We start from the raw sequence: 20,630 nt of genomic DNA on the forward strand, positions 1-20,630 counted from the left end.
GACTATCTATACTAAGACTGTGTGCCCATTGCCTGTGCCTTCCTCCCTACAGAGAGGTTCCCGTCTCCTCAGTGAGGTCTGTAAGGCTTGTTATGCTTCAGTGAAGACTGACCCCCTCCCACGCACACGCATGGGGCTGTCTCCGCTAAGTGAGGTCAGTGCTCCTTCAGTGGTGTCCATTTCCTCAGTGTAGTGAGAGGCCCCTTGGGGGTTTTAGTTCTCTCAGTGGGGTCCATGTCTCTTTAGTAAAGTCAATATTTTCTGTAACTCCTAGGAGGAAGTCCATGTCCCCTCAGTAGAATCAGAGAACTTCAATGTCATTTATGTCCTATTAGCAGGGTCCAGAGGTCTTCATTGAAATCTGAGTTCTCTCAGCAAGATCTGCTCTCTCTTAACGGAGTGCCTTCAGTATAGTGTGTGTGCCGTCAGTGCAGTTAATGCCTTCTCAGTGAAATATCTGCCCAGTCCATGAGGTCTGGACTCCTTTGGAGCCCTGAGACTCTCCTTTCAGAATTGGGAAGGCTCTGGGTAATAGATCTGACCTAGGAGAGGTGTTTTTTTGTTTTTGTTTTTGTTTTCAGTTTAGGGTGTGCTGGGCTTGTGGTTAGCAGTACAAAGAACAAGAGAGAAGGTGGGAAGAAAGTCTGGGCCAGATGGGGTCACGAGCCCTGTGTAGGTTTCAGAAGGTGGGGATTGCCTGCTTTGACCCTCAGAATCACCCTTGGAGTTTATCTAAGGAGATTTCCTGCTTTGATAATCTATTCTGTGAACTGATGGAGGGGATCTTCTTGGTAGTGAGTTTAAGGGGAGATAGAGTGTCCTTCCTGGCCTCTCCTTTCTGGAGTGGAAGAGTTGGAGGGAAGCCAGAAGTAATTGAACCTGGTTTTGGCAGAAGAGAAGGAAATCAAGAGATTGAGAGGGAAAGAAGGGTGTGAGCAATTTTTCCTATTTTGCATAGACTTTAGTATTTTACAGATGTTACCTTCAGCCTGATGAGGAGGGGGAGTCAGGAGACATAAGTTTGGCCCTAACCTGGTTGTTTGCTCTGTGACCTTGCACAGATTCTTTCCTTTTCCTGAGTTTACCATTTGTGTAATGAGGAGGTGGGTTTATTAACAAAGACCTGGAGCACCTCCTAGTCTTCACTTCAATCTTGTACTTTAGATCTGGATGGAAATTTGTGGAGGTAGGGAGAGTGAAGACATATCTTCAGGGGTGGGAGAAAATCTGAGCTGGTCCCAAGGTTAGCAGGGAGGGCATCCCGTCCCCAGGCTGTGCCCTCAGCGTCGTGGGAGGAGTTTTTCCTGGGGACAGAAGGGAGGGGTTTACTCAGAACTGGGGAATAGTTCTGAGGGGAAGTGTGTCATCCACAAAGGACCCTACTCCACCTAGCTTTCCAAATCGGTGGGGTGACAGGCTTGTGCAATCAGATCACGGGGCGGCTCCATTGTGGGCCTGATCCAACTCTTCTCGGTTGCCCAGTTCTTTCCCGCTCGAGCCCCGCCCTAACCCAACTTCTCATCTGTCACTCCAGGACCCCACCCGACCACGGTCACTTCGATCAGCCTCCTCTTCTGTCGTATCCAACCTCGTCACTCCCAGTCGCTCGGTGACAGAAGAGGGCCCACCTCCTCAACTGTCACGCCTGGCTCCTCCCCTCTAAGATTCCATTCTCTTTGATCACGCCCGGCCCCGCCCCTTCTGCTCTCACTCTGCGGGCCCACCCCTTCCGCAGTCAGCTCCGCCCCCAACCCTCAGGCAATACTCGACTTTTCCCTCTGCCTTTGCTAACCCTGGTCCCGCCTCCATCGGGCGTGGCTCCGCCCCTCCGGGCCGTTCTCCGCCCATTCTGCCTGCGCCACGCCTCCTCCCGCCCTGTCTCTCCTCCTCCCGTAAGGCCCCGCCCCTCGGTCAGCCTGTTTTCCCCGCCTGGGCGCCGGGAGCGACAGTGAAGGCTACTCAGGCGCTCAGAACTTGACGCGATGGGACTTCCGGAGGAGCGGGGCCGTTGCGGTAGCGGGAGCGCGGAGCGAGAAGAGGCTGGAGCCCGGAACCGGGTGCGGAGTTGGTCTCCGCCTCCGGAGGTCAGCCGTTCCGCGCACGTCCCGTCGCTGCAACGCTACCGCGAGCTGCACCGGCGCTCAGTGGAGCAACCGCGAGGTGAGGCCCGGCCCGGGAGGCCCTGGGAGGGGTCAGCGAGCAGAGAAGTGGGGGTTTCCAGATGAGTGAAAAATTGTGCGCGTGGCGTGGGGAATGAGGATTTCGTGAGGAGATCGGGGTTCCTTGGCGGAGTTGGAGTTTCCCTTGGGAGGTTGAAGGGTCCGTGAAGAGATGAGGAGTGGAGATGGAAAAGGAGTTCCGGGAGTATATGGGGGTTCTATGGGGAGAAGGAGGGTTCCGTGTGGAGATGAGGGTTCCCTAAGAGTTGGAGAATTCCTTGGGGGGTTTCGTGAGGAGATGGGGCTTCCTTAAAGATAGTGAAAGTTCCATGAGAAAAGGAGAGTTCTCACGTGAAAGGATGGGTTCTCGGGAGGTGAAGGGGCACCTTGAGGGGAGGAGAGCCACAGAACTTTGCTCCCTTTCGCGCCAAGTCAACGGTTGCCCCCTGACACCTTTTACCCTGTGACTTAGTCTCCACTGTTGAGGGACAGTAACCGGTCTGGTTCCCATCCTGGGACCCCTCCAAATTAGTAACGGAGTCCCAGATCTGTTTTTCATGTTTCAGAAATCCCAGTGGAAATTACACAATGTAAGACTGAACAAGTCACTAAAATGCCACTTTTTTTTTTTTAAGGCTGGGATTGTAATAACTCAGAAATTCTGATAAGAAATAAAGATAGACATATCTTTAGTAATGTGTAGGGAAAATTCTTTGCTCTTGCCCTCAATCTGCTTAAGGTGTCAAAACTGTACCTGAGTTAGGAGGCAGAATTATGTTTGGCAGTGGGATAAGCATGGGCAATGAATCAAACCCACAAAAATCCAGATTTAGATCTTTTTTTTTTTAAAAAAAGGTTTTATTTATTTATTTTAGAGAGAGTGAGAGAGGGCATGAGAAGGGAGAAGGTCAGAGGGAGAAGCAGATTCCCTACAGAGCTGGGAGCCCTATGTGGGGCTGGATCCGGGGACTCCGAGATCATGACCTGAGCTGGAGGCAGTTACTTAACCAACTGAGCCACCCAGGTGCCACCTCACTGCATGATCTTTTTTTTTTTTTTTTAAGATTTTCTTTATTTATTTGGCAGAGAGAGATCACAAGCAGGCAGAGAGAGAGAGAGAGAGAGAGAGAGAGGAGGAAGCAGGCTCCCTGCTGAGCACAGAGCCCAACAGGGGACTCCATCCCAGGACCCTGAGATCATGACCTGAGCCAAAGGCAGAGGCTTAACCCACTGACCACCCAGGCGCCCCCTCACTGCCTGATCTTAAGCAAAGTTTTAAACCTGTCTGAGATTACTTTTCTTCATCTGTAAGATACAGCTAATAGTACTTGCTTCTAGGTTTGTTTAAGGTCTAAAGCGGGCGATAAGTATGCATTGTAGAGTCCCTGATGCACAATAGGCATTCAATAAATGGTGGTTAGTTTGATAACAATAAAAATAACATGGACAAAGCGATTACTGAGTAATGCAAGACAGGATTGAATCAAGTGTAGAGTGGTTCATTGTTACAGGCAGTGTCCAAGTTTGAATCTTCAGACCTATTTTCCTATCCCTTCCTTCTCTATATTTTTTCCCCATCATGAGTTCCTCTGTTTTACATCTATTTCTACAATAATAATGTCTGTATATTTAGCCCTGGGCCCAAGATCCCACTTACCCCCTGGTTCCAAATCTCATAGGTCTATAGACCATTTTATTCACACACATTGATATTATACCATATGTAACATGACTGTGAGTGGGATTTACCAATTTTCCCTCCCAAACCTACTCTCCCCTTAATTTTCTTCTCCCTGTCAATGGCAGTATTCCAAACTAAATCTCTTTCATTATCCTCTCCTCTAATAAGATCTGTCAACCATATATCTTTTCTATCTATATATCTCATTCAAAATTATTTATTGCTTACTGAGCATAAATCCTGTTTGATTTGATATAGAAACTGTTATCCCCATTATAAAATAAAGAAGAAAACTGAAATGTAGGGAGGTTAACTAACTTGTACAAGGTCACAAAAGCTACAAAGCAGTGGATCTGGGATTTGAACTAAGGTGGTCTTGACTACAGAACCTATACTCCTGATAGCTATACCCTTCCTCTTCCCTGACCCCACAGTCTGCCTTTCACCAAATTCTGTTAAATACTCTTTCAAGGGACACCTGGGTGGCTCAGTGAAGCGTCTGCCTTCAGCTCAGGTCATGATCCCAGGTTCCTGGCTTCAAGCCCCCTCATCGGACTTCTTGCTCAGCGAAGAGTCTGCTTCTCCCTCTCCCTCTACTGTTGCTCTGCCTACTTGTGCTCTATCCATCAAATAAATAAATTTTTAAAAATCTTCAAAAAATTATTAAATACTCTTTTAAAATGTCTCTGATTACCTTTTCTTCCATTGCCACAGAACCTTTTAATTCAAGGAAGCAGCCACCTAATTGGTTCTCCTGTTCCTTAGTCTCACCCATCTTCGATCTCTATTTCCTCCAATTTCAAATTAAAATTCTGCTTTTCTTTCAAGGTCTGAATAACTAGCTCCACCTACCTCTCTATTCTTTTTTTTTTTTTTTTTAAGATTTTATTCATTTATTTGACAGGCAGAGATCACAAGCAGGCAGAGAGGAGGAAACAGGCTCCCCGCTGAGCAGAGAGCCTGATGAGGGGCTCGATCCCAGGACCCTGGGATCATGACTGGAGCCGAAGGCAGAGGCTTTAGCCCACTGAGCCATTCAGGTGCCCCTCACCTCTCTATTCTTAACTCCCGCTATTCCCTACCACACCCTTTATTCTAAACAAGTCATTCTCATTGATATACTGGATACACAAAGGCTTCTTTCCCATTTCCTTGCCTTTGCCCATTTCTTTCTGCTCCTGTCTACCTAGTCAAACTCCACCAATTCCATGCAGCATTCCCTGATCATCCAGTCCATGCTCATCTTTTAATCTTTTGAACTTCTTCTGTACTTAGAATTTGTGTCAAAACTTCCAGATTTCAACACCGCTAACAAAACAAAAGTGATCGTAAAACTCAGTTTTCTTCATCCTTATTGATGCACGTAAATGTGGTTCATAGTTTTACATAATCTGTGCCTACTCTTATCACTTAAAAATATTTTTGAGTATATACATATACTTGATGTAGTTTTAACACCAGATCTGATTTTGTATACTGGTTTCTAGCTGTGTGGTCCTTGGGAGAGTTTCCTCTGTTTCCTGAGCTTTGGTTTTCTTATCTATAAAATTAGGATAATGTGTACTAATGTTTATTTTAGGGCCATATAAAAATTTAATGAGGCCTTTTGCCTTATTGTATCCAAGAGAGCAAGATGGGTACCAGCAGCTCTCCTGGAGCCATCTTAGGAAGTTGGTCAGGGTTCTCCTTGCTGCCTATGCTCAAAACATCATGGTCTGATTGGGCAACACAGCCTCAATATGGACTGCCAGTGTTTCCATCAATTCACGAAGATATAGTCTTCATTAAGTTGGATTAAGTAAGCTTCTTTGAATGGGTCATCCAAGATACCTACCTTAACTGCAGATATCCAGAATACCTATTTTAATGCTAACTCATTTACATAAAATAAAAATACTTCAATTATGAATGCTTTAAAAGAAAAAAAGATTCAATGAGGGGAACATGGCTGACTCAGTCAATAGAGCCTGTGACTCTTGATCTTGGGGTTTTGAATTTAAGACTCACCTTGCATGTAGAGATTCCTTAAAAAGAAAATCTTTTTGACAAAAAGATTCAGTGAGATTAGCCCAGTGCCCAGTACAGGAATGGCATTCACTAAACTACCACCTCCCATTTGCTCCCTTTAGTGGCCATTTAGTATTCTGTTATATTACTACCAGTACTACTAGTTTTCATCAGGGTTGTTTTTTTTTTTAAACTGTTGGGCTCTTGGGTTGTTTCCAATTTCACTGTTATAAATAGTGTTACTATAAACATGTCTTAACAATCACTTCATTTTTTCTTTGGCATTTTTTTCTTATAGTGTGTTCCCCAAAATTGAGTTAGCAGATGAAAGGGTATAAAAAATTTTATGTCTCTTGTCAGTCATCGCCCTGGTGTCCAGTAAGATTATGACAATTTCTTACAATGCCATTATCATATAAGAGTATCTCTTTTACAGTGCCAGTCTGGCACTGGGTTTGTCTTTTTATTTTTTAGTCTTTGTTAGTTTTATAGGTACATAATGGCACCTTGGGTGTGACTTAATTTGGATTTCTTGAATTGATTGCAAGTTGTACATCACAAGATTTAGCTTTCAACTATATTCTGTCTTGCATGTTCAAAAGTATTTCATATGTTCGTCTTACCTTTCCAATTAGATTGTATAAAGTGAATCATGTAACCTTGAGCAAGTCATTTTACCTTTATGAATTTGGTTTGTTACTGGTGAAATGAAGAGGTGATAATCTCTAAAGTGTTCCTTTCATTGTTATAATTCTAAGAGTGTCTCTCCCTTCCCTTCTAGCTCCTGATCCTGTACTGACAATATCCTAAGTGCTCTGCAATTACATGTTTTACTTGTTGAATACGTTTTCTCTGGAATAGCCAGGGGAATATTTTAAGATTATTAATCTTATCATGTCGCCCTCCTTGTAATCCTACAATGGCTTTCCATTCCTCTTAGGATAAATATAAAATTCCTTATCATGCCCAGAAGGATTGCATGATCTGCCCATTTTATGCACCAGTTCCTGCTATTCTTTCTCTTATTCTAAGAGCTTCAGCTTCAAGGAGTTCCTCTGAACCAATACCCTTGGTTCCTTTCTATCCCATGGACCTCTGTTCCTGGCAGGGAAGTAGAGAAAAACTCTTACTCATCTTTTAAATTTTAGCAAAAATGTTTTCCTTGGGGCAATTCACATCTTGATTTAGTAACTGTATAACCTAGGGCAAGTTATTTAACTCCTCTTAGCCTTGGTTTTTAAATCAATGAAATGAGAATGAAAATGAAGTGTACCTCTCATGGCTGTGGTAAAGACTAAATAAGATAATATATATGTCAAGAGTTGAAAGTGACATTTGGCACATAGCAAGTAACACATGGGCAAGATAAAGTAGGAGAAAGAGGTACTCATTAAATCATTGCCAAGAGTGAAGGAACAAATTAAAAGAAAGATATTATGTATATCAGAAGACTCTGTAGGTAAAAGATTTCTTCCTTTCACTAATTAATTTGTTAAAAAATTTACTGGTTAACCACAATATGCTAAGCATTGTGATAGTACTGGGTGGCTATGATTTGAATAAATGATGAAAAATGGAATGGCAGTTTTGAGGCGAGAAGGAAGGTATGTGTGTCAAAATTAAGTCATGGGAATAGGTGGGTTAGGAAAGTATTGGAGATAAGATTAGACAGGTAGATGAGGGATCTAGACAGTGGGTACTAGAGTACAGGGCAGAGAAGTTGTAATTGTTCATAGACTGGTAAACCATCTGAGAATAAATATGTCCGAGAATCTTAGTGATGTCTGGGCTTTCCTTTCTGTTGCAGAGTTTTGGGGAGACATTGCCAAGGAATTTTACTGGAAGACCTCATGTCCTGGCCCATTCCTCCAGTACAATTTTGATGTAACTAAAGGAAAAATCTTCATTGAGTGGATGAAAGGAGCAACCACTAACATCTGCTACAACGTACTGGATCGAATTGTCCATGAGAAAAAACTTGGAGATAAAGTGGCTTTTTACTGGTAAAAACATCTATCTTGAAGTCTGTGACAGATAGAGAGTTACCCCTCACATTTATATAGTGTTTCATAATTCAGAGAGTACTTTAAAATCTATTAATTCATTTGATGCTTGCAACAACCCAGCAGAGTAAGTAAAGTATCATTAATTTAATTTCAGATGAGGAAAAATACCTCAAGTGAGTTAAATGACATCCCCAAAAATCACTTAACTAGTATGTGACTGAACTGACATTCAGAACCAAGTGTCCTGATTTCTAGTCTAGTATTCTTGGCTTGTACTGGGAGAGAAAAGAGGGTAGAGGGTATATGGAAGCAAACAGGACTGAGTATCATTCTTTCTCATTTTGCTTTGGGATAAAATGGATATTGAGTTTTTCGCTACTGGGACCACTGTTGTCATCATTATCTCTGAGTGAGCTATAGTACCTGTTGGTTCATAGTCCTTTCTGGAGTTTCCCTGGTGTAATGTGAAACTGGCTCCCATTAACAGAGGGCAGGGGTAGACTGAAGAAAGAGGCAGGCCACTCCGGGTTGGTAGGTGGCAGTTTTAATAAGCAAAGAGAACTTACATACTAAGCTTGTTTGGGGCAGCAGCAAGATGAATGGATCACTGCACTTGCCCTCCAAATCTTAAAAGTTTGTAAAGAGGTCCTAAGTGGACTTGGTACTGTGCAGGTATTTCCAATACTACAGTGCAAGGCTGTGTCCTTGCAGTAGACTCTGGGAGCGTGAAAGGCAAGTGGAACCCACATTCCAAGGACATGGAAGGGGGTAAGAAGTCTCCAAGTGCCAAGGTCCAACTCATGGGTCAGTCAGGTAAATCAGCGTTCACATCTTTTCAATGACATTCCCCAGTATTGTCAGGCACTATGCTCAAATGCTTAACAAATATCTCATTTGATACTCACAAAACCAAGAATGCACTGTTTTCCTCAGTTTCCAGGTGTGAAAACAGATTCTAAGATGTTAAGTGACTTATCTGAAGCCATACAGCTAGTTAGAAGTAGGATTGACATTCAAACCCAGGTAGTACAGTTACAGAGTTTACACTCACAACTGTGACACTGTTATCCCTCTAATTCTTAACATTAGCTTTTCAGTAGCTTTGCAATATAGGTGAAAAATTGAGGCACAGAGAGTTAAAACGATGAAAAAAGTCATAGGGTAAGTAAGTGGTAGAGCTGGGATTCAAACCCAAGTCTGTGTGGCTTCTTGTTGGTAACACTAGCTTATGCTGCCTTCCCAGTGGGAACTTTTTTTTTTAAGATTTACTTACTTATTTGAGGGAGAGAGAGTGCACAAGCACGGGGTTGGAGGGGGGCGGGCTGGGCAGAGATAGAGGGAGATTCCATGCTGAGCATGGAGTCTGATGCAGGGCTCCATCTCACAACCCTGAGATCATGACCTGAGCTGAAACCAAGAGTCAGTTGCTGCACTGACTGAGTCACCCAGGTGCCCCAACTTTTTTTTTTTTTGTGGGCTCTACACATGTGGCCTTTACACTAGCAGAGCCTAACATGGGGCTTGAACTCACGACCTGAAGACCCAAGACCTGAGATCAAGAGTCAGCTGCTTAACCTATCTATGCACCCAGGTGTCTCCTCCCCCCCACCCCCCCACAATGGGAACTTTTCAAGACCTCCTTCTTCCAGCAACATAGCTTATAGGTGGTATTACTATACTGAACCCAAATATAACCTTGAAATTCCAGTAATTGGGGTGTTGTTTCTGCCTCCATCCCTGAATACTTTGAGAATTGATCTGTTTCTCTTTAAGTGAGCCAGTAGGAGCAGCTTCGATGTTTCATGGGAGAGTTAATTGGTATTCAGTCAAAATTTGCCCAGTTTGTTTGACATATTGATAAGAGCTCTAATGTGAGCTCAACTCTGCTATTCATTTGCTGTATAACACAGGCAAGGCATTTAACTCTCTGAGAGTCCATTTCCTCTTCCATAAAACAGGGATAATAATTTCACCTTTGTCCTTTCTCATTAGATTGTTATGAAAATCAAATGAGATGATGTTGTGAAAGCATTTATTTACTTATTGGAAAACACTGTACAAATGTGAGTGGTCTGTTCACATTGCCATTGCTCAGTTTGGGGTTACTTTGCCAACGAAACTCAGTCTTTAATGTCTGTCGGGACTTTCTTTAGCTCCTGTTCTGGGACTTTATGGCTTGAGCTCCCGCTGATACTTGGTTCACCTCCTAAGTTCCTTAGGTATCAGAAAATCTTTAAAGATATGTAAAAGAGATGCTTGTGTCTGATGTTTCCTGGTTTGAAGTAATTCAGGTATGTGATGAAAGGCTGAGAAAACATAGGCCAGACTTGTTCAGGTATTGGAGATTGCTCCGGAATCCTGAAGCCCTTCTTTCTAGTTCCCCCACTGTCTAAACCTGAACAGGATCTAGAGAGCTTCTCTTTCCCCATTTGTAAAATGAGGGTAGTAGACTAGATCAGTGTTTTCTAAAGAATGCTTCAGAAACTACTCATTACTAGAGATAATAGCAGGGGTTTAATTCATGAAACAAATGAGTCTGAGAAACACTATTTGATAAATTGCTTTTGTGGGATTCCCATTGTATATTAATAGTAAAGCTTCCAAGAATTCCTACAGTGAAGATACCTGATTAATTTTTTTAAACATGGGATTACTCAAATTTATTTGAGCTCCAAACACTTTTTGCAGCATTCTATTAATACTATAAAAAGCAGTATTCCATGGACACCAATTTGGGAAGCACTGAACTATAAAATTTCTAAATTCGCCTCTAGTGCAAAATTCTATAACTCACAACAAGATATATTCAGACCCATTTTTACATTGGTCAACCAACAAGAATTTTTAAAGATCTTGGATGGTCAGTCATATATTAGGTATTATGGAAATAGGGGTAGAGGAGCATGAGGCAAGTACCACATGGGACATTATTATTCAGTTATTTTATGTTAATGATAAAGTAAAACCAAGCTACAAATAAACCACATTTGTTATAAAAAAGTAAAGCACAAATAGGCCAGATATTTATTTCCCTTTTTTTACCTCCACATTTTAAATAATATGTTTATACTGCATACTTTAGAAAGCATGACTTCCTGTTATGATAGATGAGAATTTCCTTCTTATATATTACTCCCACTTCTTTCTCTCATGTACCTAGCTCTGTTTTTTCATTAATTTAAAACCAGTGTTTACATAAGAGTAATATATTATGATAGCATTTCCTTATATGCATTTCCTTTTTTGTTTTCTCTGAAGTTTAAAATTGCCTGCCATTTTTTTTCTTGCATTTGCCTTTATCATGTTCTCAATACTTTTCAAACTCTCTATCATATCATTATTCTTTGATTTCTTCTAAAATCTTTTGCTTTGGAGTCTGCCTTCTTCCTGCTCAAATTTTTATTAATGCCCTTTTAAAAAAAAGTTTTATTTATTTATTTGAGAGAGAGAGAGAGAGAGAGTGCCTGCATGCACAGCGAGGGGAGGGGCAGAGGGAGAGGGAGAATCCCGAAGCGCAGAGCCCAGATATGGGGCTTGATCCCAGAACTCTGAGATCATGACCTGATCCAAAATCGAGTCATCTGTTTAACCGACTGAGCCACTTAGGCACCCTTATTAATGCTTTTTATTTTATTTATTTATTTATTTTTAAATATTTTATTTGTTTATTTGACAGAGATCACAAGTAGGCAGAGAGGCAGGTAGAGAGAGAGGGGGAAACAGGCTCTCCGCTGAGCAGAGAGCCCGATGTGGGCTCAATCCCAGGACCCTGAGATCCAGGACCCAGGACCCGAGCTGAAGGCAGAGGCTTTAACCCACTGAGCCACCCAGGCGCCCCTTATTAATGCTTTTTAAAATGACATCTTTTCCATAATTTACTCCAGTTGATAAACTTCTTATGGTCCCACAATATGACTTTCTTTTCAAACTAAACTATGTCATTTATATAGCTCTAGTGGCATTAGCAAACCACATTTATAGCTCATTGCTTGTTTTGGGGCATGCTCTGAAATAATGCACAGAGGAAACAGTGCTCTTAGAACTATATTAAGGAAGAATTTGGCCTTTTACTTTTGGCTTGACACATTGTAGATGTTCATGGAATAATAGTATTTTTAGAACTTGAAGTGACCATTTAGACTCCATCTAGGCCAAATCTTTTTACAGATGGATAGATTAAACACCAGGATGGCTAAGTGATTTGCTTAAGGGTTAGTTATATACCTGATTGGAGACAGAGCTGAGACCAATCTCCAGATATCCTCACTCCTAGTCAGCTATTCTTTTCACCGTATGATCCTACTTCATTATTCAAGTTGTCCAACACTAGGCTGTGACAGTTGAAAAGAGTAATTTGCATATTAGTCAAATTAATTTTGAATTAACTTTAAGTTCATTTGTTTACAAATATGAGATAAAATGTGTTATCACGTGTTAATGGCCCAGATCTTGGTGTCATGGAATTGACAGTCTCTTTGGAACACCAAATGGGCCTATATAAATCAGCTGCAAAGCAATTATGGGGCCCAAATTGCAAAGAGCCACTTACACAAAAAGTTCACAGATGGGAGAAAGCATGTAAGGAGGCAGTATGATAATAGGAGAATAAGTTTTGGTGTCCGGCTAACCTGAGTCCTGTTTCTGCCTCTAAATAGCTGTATGATTTTGTATAAATTATTTAATCTCTTTGAGCCTCAACTGTAAAATGTGGATGAAAGTTTCCATTTCATAGAATTATTGATTGAATAGCATAACAAACTGATGTGTCCAATTCCTGGCACATTGAAAGCACTCAAAAAATATTAGCCATCATTACTATTATATTGGGACAGTGAGAAGACCAAATTTGTCTGGAGTAAAGAGTTCATAGAGGGAACAATTTATTCGTTCAATAAATACTTTTGTGAACCTGCTACATACCAGGAACTATTCTGAACAATATCCATGCCTTCATGGAGGTTATATTTCATCTTGAGGAGAGAGACAATAAACAAACAAGCCAGTAAGTATATAACAAGTAGTGATAAGTGCTATAGAAAACTACAGCCTGGCATAAAGGAAAAGGGAATGGCAACAAAGAGTGGGAGTTGATAAGGGAAGAACTGTCTGGTAAAGGTGACATTTGAGCAGACATTTAGGAAGGAAATGGAGTCTGCCATGTGGGTAGTTGGGTTGGGAAGGAGAAATATTCCAAGTACATGGAAGAGCAAGTGCAAAAGCCCTGAGGTAGGAATGTGCTGCTGCTTGGCTGAAGACTAGCTAGGAAGTTAGTGGAGCTGAAGCAGTGTGAACTAGAAAAAGAGAGAATATTAGGAATAAGGTCAGCAGGACACTAGATCATGTAGAAGCTTGAAAGTCAATATAGACTTTTGGGTTTTATTTATAGTGAAATAAGGAACCACTGCACTGAGCACAAAAATGATGATTTGATGTATTTAGAATCTTTCTGTCTTTTGTGTTGAGAATAGACAGAAGGCAAGAGTAGAAGCAGAGAGGACAATTAGGAAGCTATTATGGAAATCAGATGAGCAAATGTTGGTGATTTAGACTATAGTAGTATCTTGAAGATGGTTAGAAGTGGTCAAAATCTGGATCTATTTTGAGTGAGGAGCCCATGGAATTTGCTGACTTGGATTGGATGTGGGGAGTGAGACAAAGAGGAGTCAAGGTTATCTTCAACAGTGGATGAGGTCCAGGAATGGGAGATCTTGACCATTTTTTGGAGACCTGTGAAAGGATTATATGCAGGAGAATGATGTGGTCATAACTGGGTTTAAGAAGATTAATCTGGATACATATGAAAATGGGAGTGTGAAGCCATATTGCTGGGAGTTTATCGTCCAGGATAGAGGTACCTGAACTGGGTTACTGCTGATGGGAATGGAATGGAAAGATGAAATTTTAAAGTAATTTAGAGAAAAGAAAAAATATAGGTAACTTCATGAGTTGGTGGAGAGACAAAGTTGAGAAGAGTCAACATTCCCTTTACTCTATATAACATTTTACGTTTTTCAAAGACACACACTCGGGGCGCCTGGGTGGCTCAGTGGGTTAAAGCCTCTGCCTTCGGCTCAGGTCATGATCTTAGGGTCCTGGGATCGAGCCCCGCATCGGGCTCTCTGCTCCTCGGGGAGCCTGCTTCCTCCTCTCTTTCTGCCTGCCTCTCTGCCTGCTTGTGATTTCTCTCTGTCAAATAAATAAAATATTAAAAAAAAAAAAAGACAAACGCTCATCTGATCCAAAAGCTAAATTTGCCCTCCAAATAAGTGATTTCAACCTCTCTTGTACTTTCTTCCTCCTAGTGTGGCCTTAGAGGTGTTATGTTAGTAGGGGCTTAATGCATTTGTGTGAGAAGGTGATCAGTGACAAAAGTTACTGGAATAGACATTCAGGGAGAGACAGTCAGTGAGGGATGTTAGGGGTAGTTCAAGGAGTAAGGACTGGCTAGTTGAAGAGACACTAGGGGATCGTAGAAGATTTAGAGGATTAATTAAAGGGTTTGTGGGGAAAGGGGGAAAGAGTGGTCGATGGCTATTACTCTGGCAATTTATACTAACTGTTAAATCTCTAGGTTATTCCAGAAGAGGACCCCAGTCTTCAAAACACATGAAATTTAGTATAGTCTGTTCCTTCCACTGTTTATTTTCAGTTGCCTCTGGCTGTCATCATCTCTGTGCCTTCTTACTTCTCATCCTCCACTGAATCATTGCGCTATAGCCTCAGGCTATTATTAATTCTTCCTTAGAAACAAGAGCTTCTGAGAGGCAGGTGACTTTAGGAGTGACCTTTGGACAGAAACTCTGCTCTTAGAATCCCTGTGTGCTCCCAAGTATGAATTCCAGAGTGTGATATTTAGAATTCTCCAGATACCTGTGAGGTATGTGTATGTGTCTTTGAGAAGGTGGGAAAGTGAGATAAGCCCATGTTCTGACAGGGAGAAGATTGTCAAGGTGATACGGAAAACCAGACCCTAAAGTGTGTACTGTCCTAGCATTCATATAGAAGGGCTCTGTTAATTACCTCAGTCCTTGTCCTGGAATTCCTTTCAGTGATAATGGGAAGGGAAGGACTTTTTTGTCCTCCCTCTATGTCTTCACTGGTTTCACAATGGTATATTTACTAATTAAAATATACATGGTATGGAAAAACACTTAAGAAAGAAGATGGCCTCAGACCATCTCTTCCCTTCTCTGGGCCTTCCCTTTTTGGGAGTGGTGGAGGATTAACTATATAGATACTCTGCAAGGTCCTTCTTCTGCCTCTTATAGTTCAGGAGTCTATGATTGTTTCTGAAGAGGAAGTGGTTTTTAGAAGTTCTGATGCAACCTATAGGAACTTTATGGTGACTCAGTAGGTGGGCTGGGTTTCTGTTTGAGATGGTGAAATAAAGGCAGGATTTCAGAAGGTTGCGGGTGAAAGGGCTGAGGTAGAGAGTCTGTACCCCTTGCCTGGGGGCCCTACTAGTGTTGGTAGCATACACTTTCTGCCAGTGGAGGTATGTGAGGAAATCTGTTGCTGGGAACAGGCTTTCTCCAGTTTTAATCCGGTAGGCAGATTGTGGAGGAGGGCAGCAGGATTTCATGTTTAGGGTGAATCTCTAATCTGTCTCTTTCACTTCTCCCTGAGTTTCATGACCCTTGATGCCTTAAAGAATTCTTCTCTGAAGTGGTGAAAATGAGACAAGTAGGCTGTATTGTCCAAGTCACTGGTCACTTTTTAGAAGTAGGTAGGATATGAATAATAGATGTGTATTATCATTTGTTTTAGATTAATATATTATTATAAATGCTAACATATGTGGTACTAAGAATGTAATAAATGGAAACTGTCTTGAAGCCTGATTCAGTGTCCTGAGCTCCTGTCAACTTTCTTCAGTTTGTGTCTGAGCCTGAATTCTTATACCAGTATGTTTAGTAAACAATGAGGAGAATGGCTTTAGGTAATGCCCTTCTCTGAGCTTTCTTTTTCCCACCTGTAAACTGTAGGGGATGAATGGATACTTGTGAAAGTTACTTCTAGCACTGATCTTTAGAATTGCTCTCCCATATGTAGGGAACTGCAGTGACAGGGCAACTGGGAGAAGTTGGAGGTAGGGTAGGAGCCCAGTGGTGACTTCTTGTCTCTTAAAGGTAGCAGGTAGTCAGGTGGGAGCATGGGCTCTTGCTTTAGGGTACAAACTCTAAGTACAGAAGGCATGGAGATGAGGATGGACCTTCCTTTTTGGTTTTGGTTTGAGAGAAACTGGGCACTGATAATGATCCTCAGTGTCTGATACCTTAAACCTCTGAGAATTTGAGATTCTCAGTTCTAATCCTTTGAGGTCATTTATTTATTTTTTTATCTCTTAAAAGATTTTACTTATTTATTTGAGAGAGAGTGAACACAAGCGGGGAGGAGCAGAGGGAAAGGGAAAAGGAGACTCCCCCCTGAGCAGGGAACCCCACATAGGGCTTGATCCTGGGATTCCAGGATCATGACTCAAGCCAAAGGCGGATGCTTAACCGATTGAGTCACCCAAGTGTGCCCCTCCTTTGAGGTCATTTAGTCTACTTCCTAAACAAAGCAGGAATTGTAGCCTCAACATCTCCATCCCCAACAATCTCCATGGATGATCATTCTGATTTTGGAACACAACCAAGACCACAGAGTTCATTCACTATCTGTCCCATTGTTGGACATCTCTGCTACAAAGTTCTTAGATATATTCCCTCCCTATAACTTTTTCTCCATTCAATCCTCTTCCTTTGGTTTTCCCTCTGTTTTCTAGGGCTACATAGAATAATCCTATTTCGTGATATTTGAGGGCAGTTATTATATCCCTTTGCTAGGCTAAATATGGAATTATAAAATTTTAAATCTAGAAGATGGCTTGAAGATCATCTAATTCAGTAGTTTTCAATGTTTTTAAAGCATTAGAATCCTTTCATTCAAATAAAAATTGTATGTATAGTGATTAACAACAGTAGACTCTGGACTCTGCCTGGATTTCAATCCTTATTTTATCTAATACTTCTTAGTTAGGCAAGTTGCTTCCCTTTTAATTTTTTATTTTTTAAAGACTATTTATTTGAGAGAGAGAGCACATGAGCAGGGGGAAGAGCAGAGGGAGAAGGAAGCAGACTCTCCACTGAGCAGGGAGCCCAACATGGGACTGTATCCCAGGACCCTGGGATTATGACCTGAGCCAAAGGCAGCTGCCCAACCGACTGAGCCACCCAAGTGCTCTGCCTCGCCTCTTTAAACCTCTGTTATTTTCCTATCTATAAATGGGAATAATAGCAGTTTCTATGACATAGATTGTTGTGAAGAATAGTTGGAATAATCTGTGTAAAGGGCTTACTGCTTGGTAAACAGTGTGTTAGCTATTTTTATCATTATTACCAAGAAATATTATCACCTGAAAAAGGTGAGAGCAGAGTTAATCTGGTTGAAGCATGAATGAAAAGACCAGAACCACATTCTTTTGGCTTCTTCACCAGGTCGCTTTCACTGTCACTGAGGTCCCTGTAAGCTATATATGTGGGACATCTAGTGATTTGTAAAGCTCTGTTTGAAAACCCCTAATCTGGTCTAGTGTTCTTATTTTATGGATGAGATAATACTGAGTCCACATTCCCAGATTTCTTATATGATACGGTTTCCTGAACAACTCCTTTATCAACCATGTCAGTCTCCTCTGGATACACTGTAGTTGGTCAATATCTCTAATGAAGTATTCTAGCTATGGTCTGCCTTGGGCAGGGAACTATTACCCTTCTTTATTCTAACTTTACAATCTAAGATTACATTAGCCCCATTGACAGCCATATTCTACCATCCAACTTACAATGTCCTACAATACCTAAGATTTTTCTATTTATTCTAATGATAAACTGTCTCCTTTATACTGTACTTATATGTTCGTTCCTTTTTTTTTTTTTTTTTTGAACCCTGGTATGGTTTACAACACTGTTTAACAGATGAGGAACTTGAGGCTTAGAGAGTGGAAGTGATATGGCCAGTCACATTGCAATTGTAACTTGTTCTGGACAGAACACTTATATTCTCTGTTGTAGACACTATGCTTATTTACATAGCCTTTGCTTCTTTGACAGATTTCCACTTGTGGTGAGTCAGGCCTCAATTTGCCATTTGTCTAACCAGTAGTTTATTTTGAGGTTTTAGGGATAGCTTTAGAAATGTTGACTACTTTTTATAATTTATAAGGCTAAAGACATTAAAGGGCAAACCTCAAAGAAATAACATCCTTTCATCAGCTGAGATGTGCTCATTTATCCACTCACCAAACAATTTTCTACTGGATATATACCATATGTAGTCTGCACACTACCTTGAGAGTAGTGGATGAGGAGCGTGGGGTGAAGGCAAAGGGACAGTAAGCAGGCACCGACAGTAGTTCAAGAAAAATATAAAAATGGAGATAAGGGTAGAGGTTATGAAAAGTGGTTAGATTTTGGAATATTTTGAAGGCAGAGCCAGTAGGATTTGCTGATGAACTTGATGTGGACTAGAAGAGAATGGAGTTGAGAATATCTCAAAGGTTTTTTTGGTGCCTGGTGACTCAAAGGTGCCTGGTGGCTCAGTCAGTAAAGTGTCCGACTCTTAGTTTCGGCTCAGGTTGTGATCTCATGGATCATGGGGCCTACATTAGGCTTCGTGCTCAGTGGGGGTCTGCTTGAGATTCTCTCCCTCTGCTGCTCTCTCTCAAATAAACAGATCTTTTTAAAAAAAATAATATCTCAAAGATTTTTTTGTCTGAGCATCTGGAAAAATGGAATTTTCATTAGTTTGAATTGGAGAATGAAGAAGACTGGGAGGAGAAGATTTGGGGAGGATTAAGAATTTGTATTTCATACACAGAGATATAAAATTGCAGCTTTGACAAGTGCTAAGGAGCCAATAAAGAATTTCAGTTAGAAGTATGACATATCAGACATTTTGAAAAGATCAATCTCTTGATCATATATATCTTAAAAAAAAAAAAAGAGAGCTAGCCTGAGGATGTGCAGGCAGAGGTCCTAACCATTGCTTTGTGCCCTTTGGCAAATTATGTCACCCTTCTGAGCCTCAGTTTCGAGACCTTTCAAATGGGATAGCAAATCTTGTCCTGCCTATCTCAAAAAATTAACATGAGGATTAGCTTAGATGGAAGATAAGAAAACATGCTGTAAAGATTTATTACTATGCAGTGGTGCTAATACTCATACATATCACACATGTCCAAGGGCGTTGTTAGGCAGAGAGATTCAAGACTAGCAGCCACACAATCACTTTTCTATCCTTTCTGAAATGCCCTTCTTTCCTCTCATGCACACTTAGCCTCTTTTCTCACTCTTTTCTCAAACTTAGCCCAAAATCCACCAATTCTAGGGAATGATGATTGACCATACTTACTTCTTTTTGCATTCCTTTGATGTTTTCCTGCAATGGCATTCTCTTGTTTTCCTTGATCACTGTCCCCCAAGACTGGCCTTAGATGGTGGGTGGTTTGGATCTCTCTAGTTAAAGGATTTTAAGCTTATGAAAGTGAGGACTAGCTTCTCATTCCATTTCATTTGTGATATGACAAGCAGTAGCCACCAATTGTCAGGTGACCACTCTGGCAAAGATCATTTCCATTCCTTCATGGCTTGGGATTTAGTAGGTAAAAAGTTTTGACATGGAGGAGGGACCTTTAATCTAGTGGACTTTCCGGCTTTTCTTTGCAGAATAAAACTTAAACTCAGCATTTGGGATTCAATCTATGATCCCTCCCTAGTCTATATTATCAATCTTTAAAGTTTTGAAATGTACCTAAATTTATAAAAAAGTTACAAGTACAGCTCTTTCTCAGTCACTGGGACCCATGCTTAGGTACCGATGGGAGAGTAGAGCCAACTCAATAGTGGTCAGGAACTGGGTTTGTCACAAAACCTATGTGGCTCCATGGAGACCCTCTAGGAAATCCCCTCAATCAAGAGCTGAAACTGATTAGCAAGTGTGGGCTCTGGAACAAATGTGAGGTCTGAAGGGTTAACTTGACTCTGGCCAAGATCCATAAAGCTGCCTAGGAGCTGCTTATGCACATCTCTATTTGAAGGTAACACTTGCTGCAACAATTCATCTGTATCCAGATGCTGGATGAGGGCAAGATAAAGGTCCTTCAATCTAGAGTCATCTTTATTTGACTTTCAGGACCTTAACATTCTATCTTTTCAGTCTTGTAGCCCACCAAATTAGCTTAAGGACTAAACTGAATTGGTTTGCTATTTAATTTTATATCAAATGATGGAGATTTTTAAAAATTTCACAAATATTTCAGCAGGGACCTCCTAAAGAGTTTGTAGTTTAAAATTTTTATGAAGTAAGAATTTTTTTGCAAATATGACTATCACTCAAGTAAGAATAAAGATAATTTAACTGCATGAGAATAGGCAGAATATGTAGCACAAAATATAGTCCTTTATATCAAATATGTGTAACTTTATGAAAAAACACCAGCAGTACTTGAAAATATTACTTGGGATTGGTATTGGCCTGTAGACTGGTCTGTGCTTTTCCACTTCCGTATCTAAGCTAATTAATGTTGTTCCCATCTCCCTGAATTGGTCTGTTCCTTATCTGAACCAGTCTAAATCCTGCTTATTCTTTCATAACCATCTGAAATGCCATCTTCTCTGTGAAGGTTTTCCCAGTTCTCACTTTCCAACCCTATTTCCTCTTCTCAGCCAGAATGAATAATAAAACCTATATCTAGAAAGCACATTTACTGAAATAGTTCCCTCATTTACAGTTGAA

The 20,630-nt window shown here is 41.1% G+C and overlaps 1 protein-coding gene and 1 pseudogene across 2 annotated transcripts in view; both read left to right on the forward strand.

The window, feature by feature from the left end:
- Positions 1-1,882: 1,882 nt before the first annotated feature.
- Positions 1,883-20,630, forward strand: part of ACSS2 (acyl-CoA synthetase short chain family member 2) — a 46,606-nt gene continuing 27,858 nt past the window's right edge. The window contains exons 1-2 of one of the 2 annotated variants that reach the window (XM_045980375.1): positions 1,883-2,160; positions 7,655-7,850. In XM_045980375.1, the coding sequence (XP_045836331.1) occupies positions 1,983-2,160; positions 7,655-7,850 (374 nt within the window). In that variant the 5' untranslated portion in view covers positions 1,883-1,982. The remainder of the gene's footprint in view (positions 2,161-7,654; positions 7,851-20,630) is intronic. The other variant, XM_045980376.1, reaches the window with a different exon arrangement.
- LOC123927096 lies at positions 2,345-5,638 on the forward strand (annotated as a pseudogene).

The sequence above is a fragment of the Meles meles genome, chromosome 16 (assembly GCF_922984935.1).
Source record: "Meles meles chromosome 16, mMelMel3.1 paternal haplotype, whole genome shotgun sequence".
In the NCBI taxonomy this organism is placed as follows: domain Eukaryota; kingdom Metazoa; phylum Chordata; class Mammalia; order Carnivora; family Mustelidae; genus Meles; species Meles meles.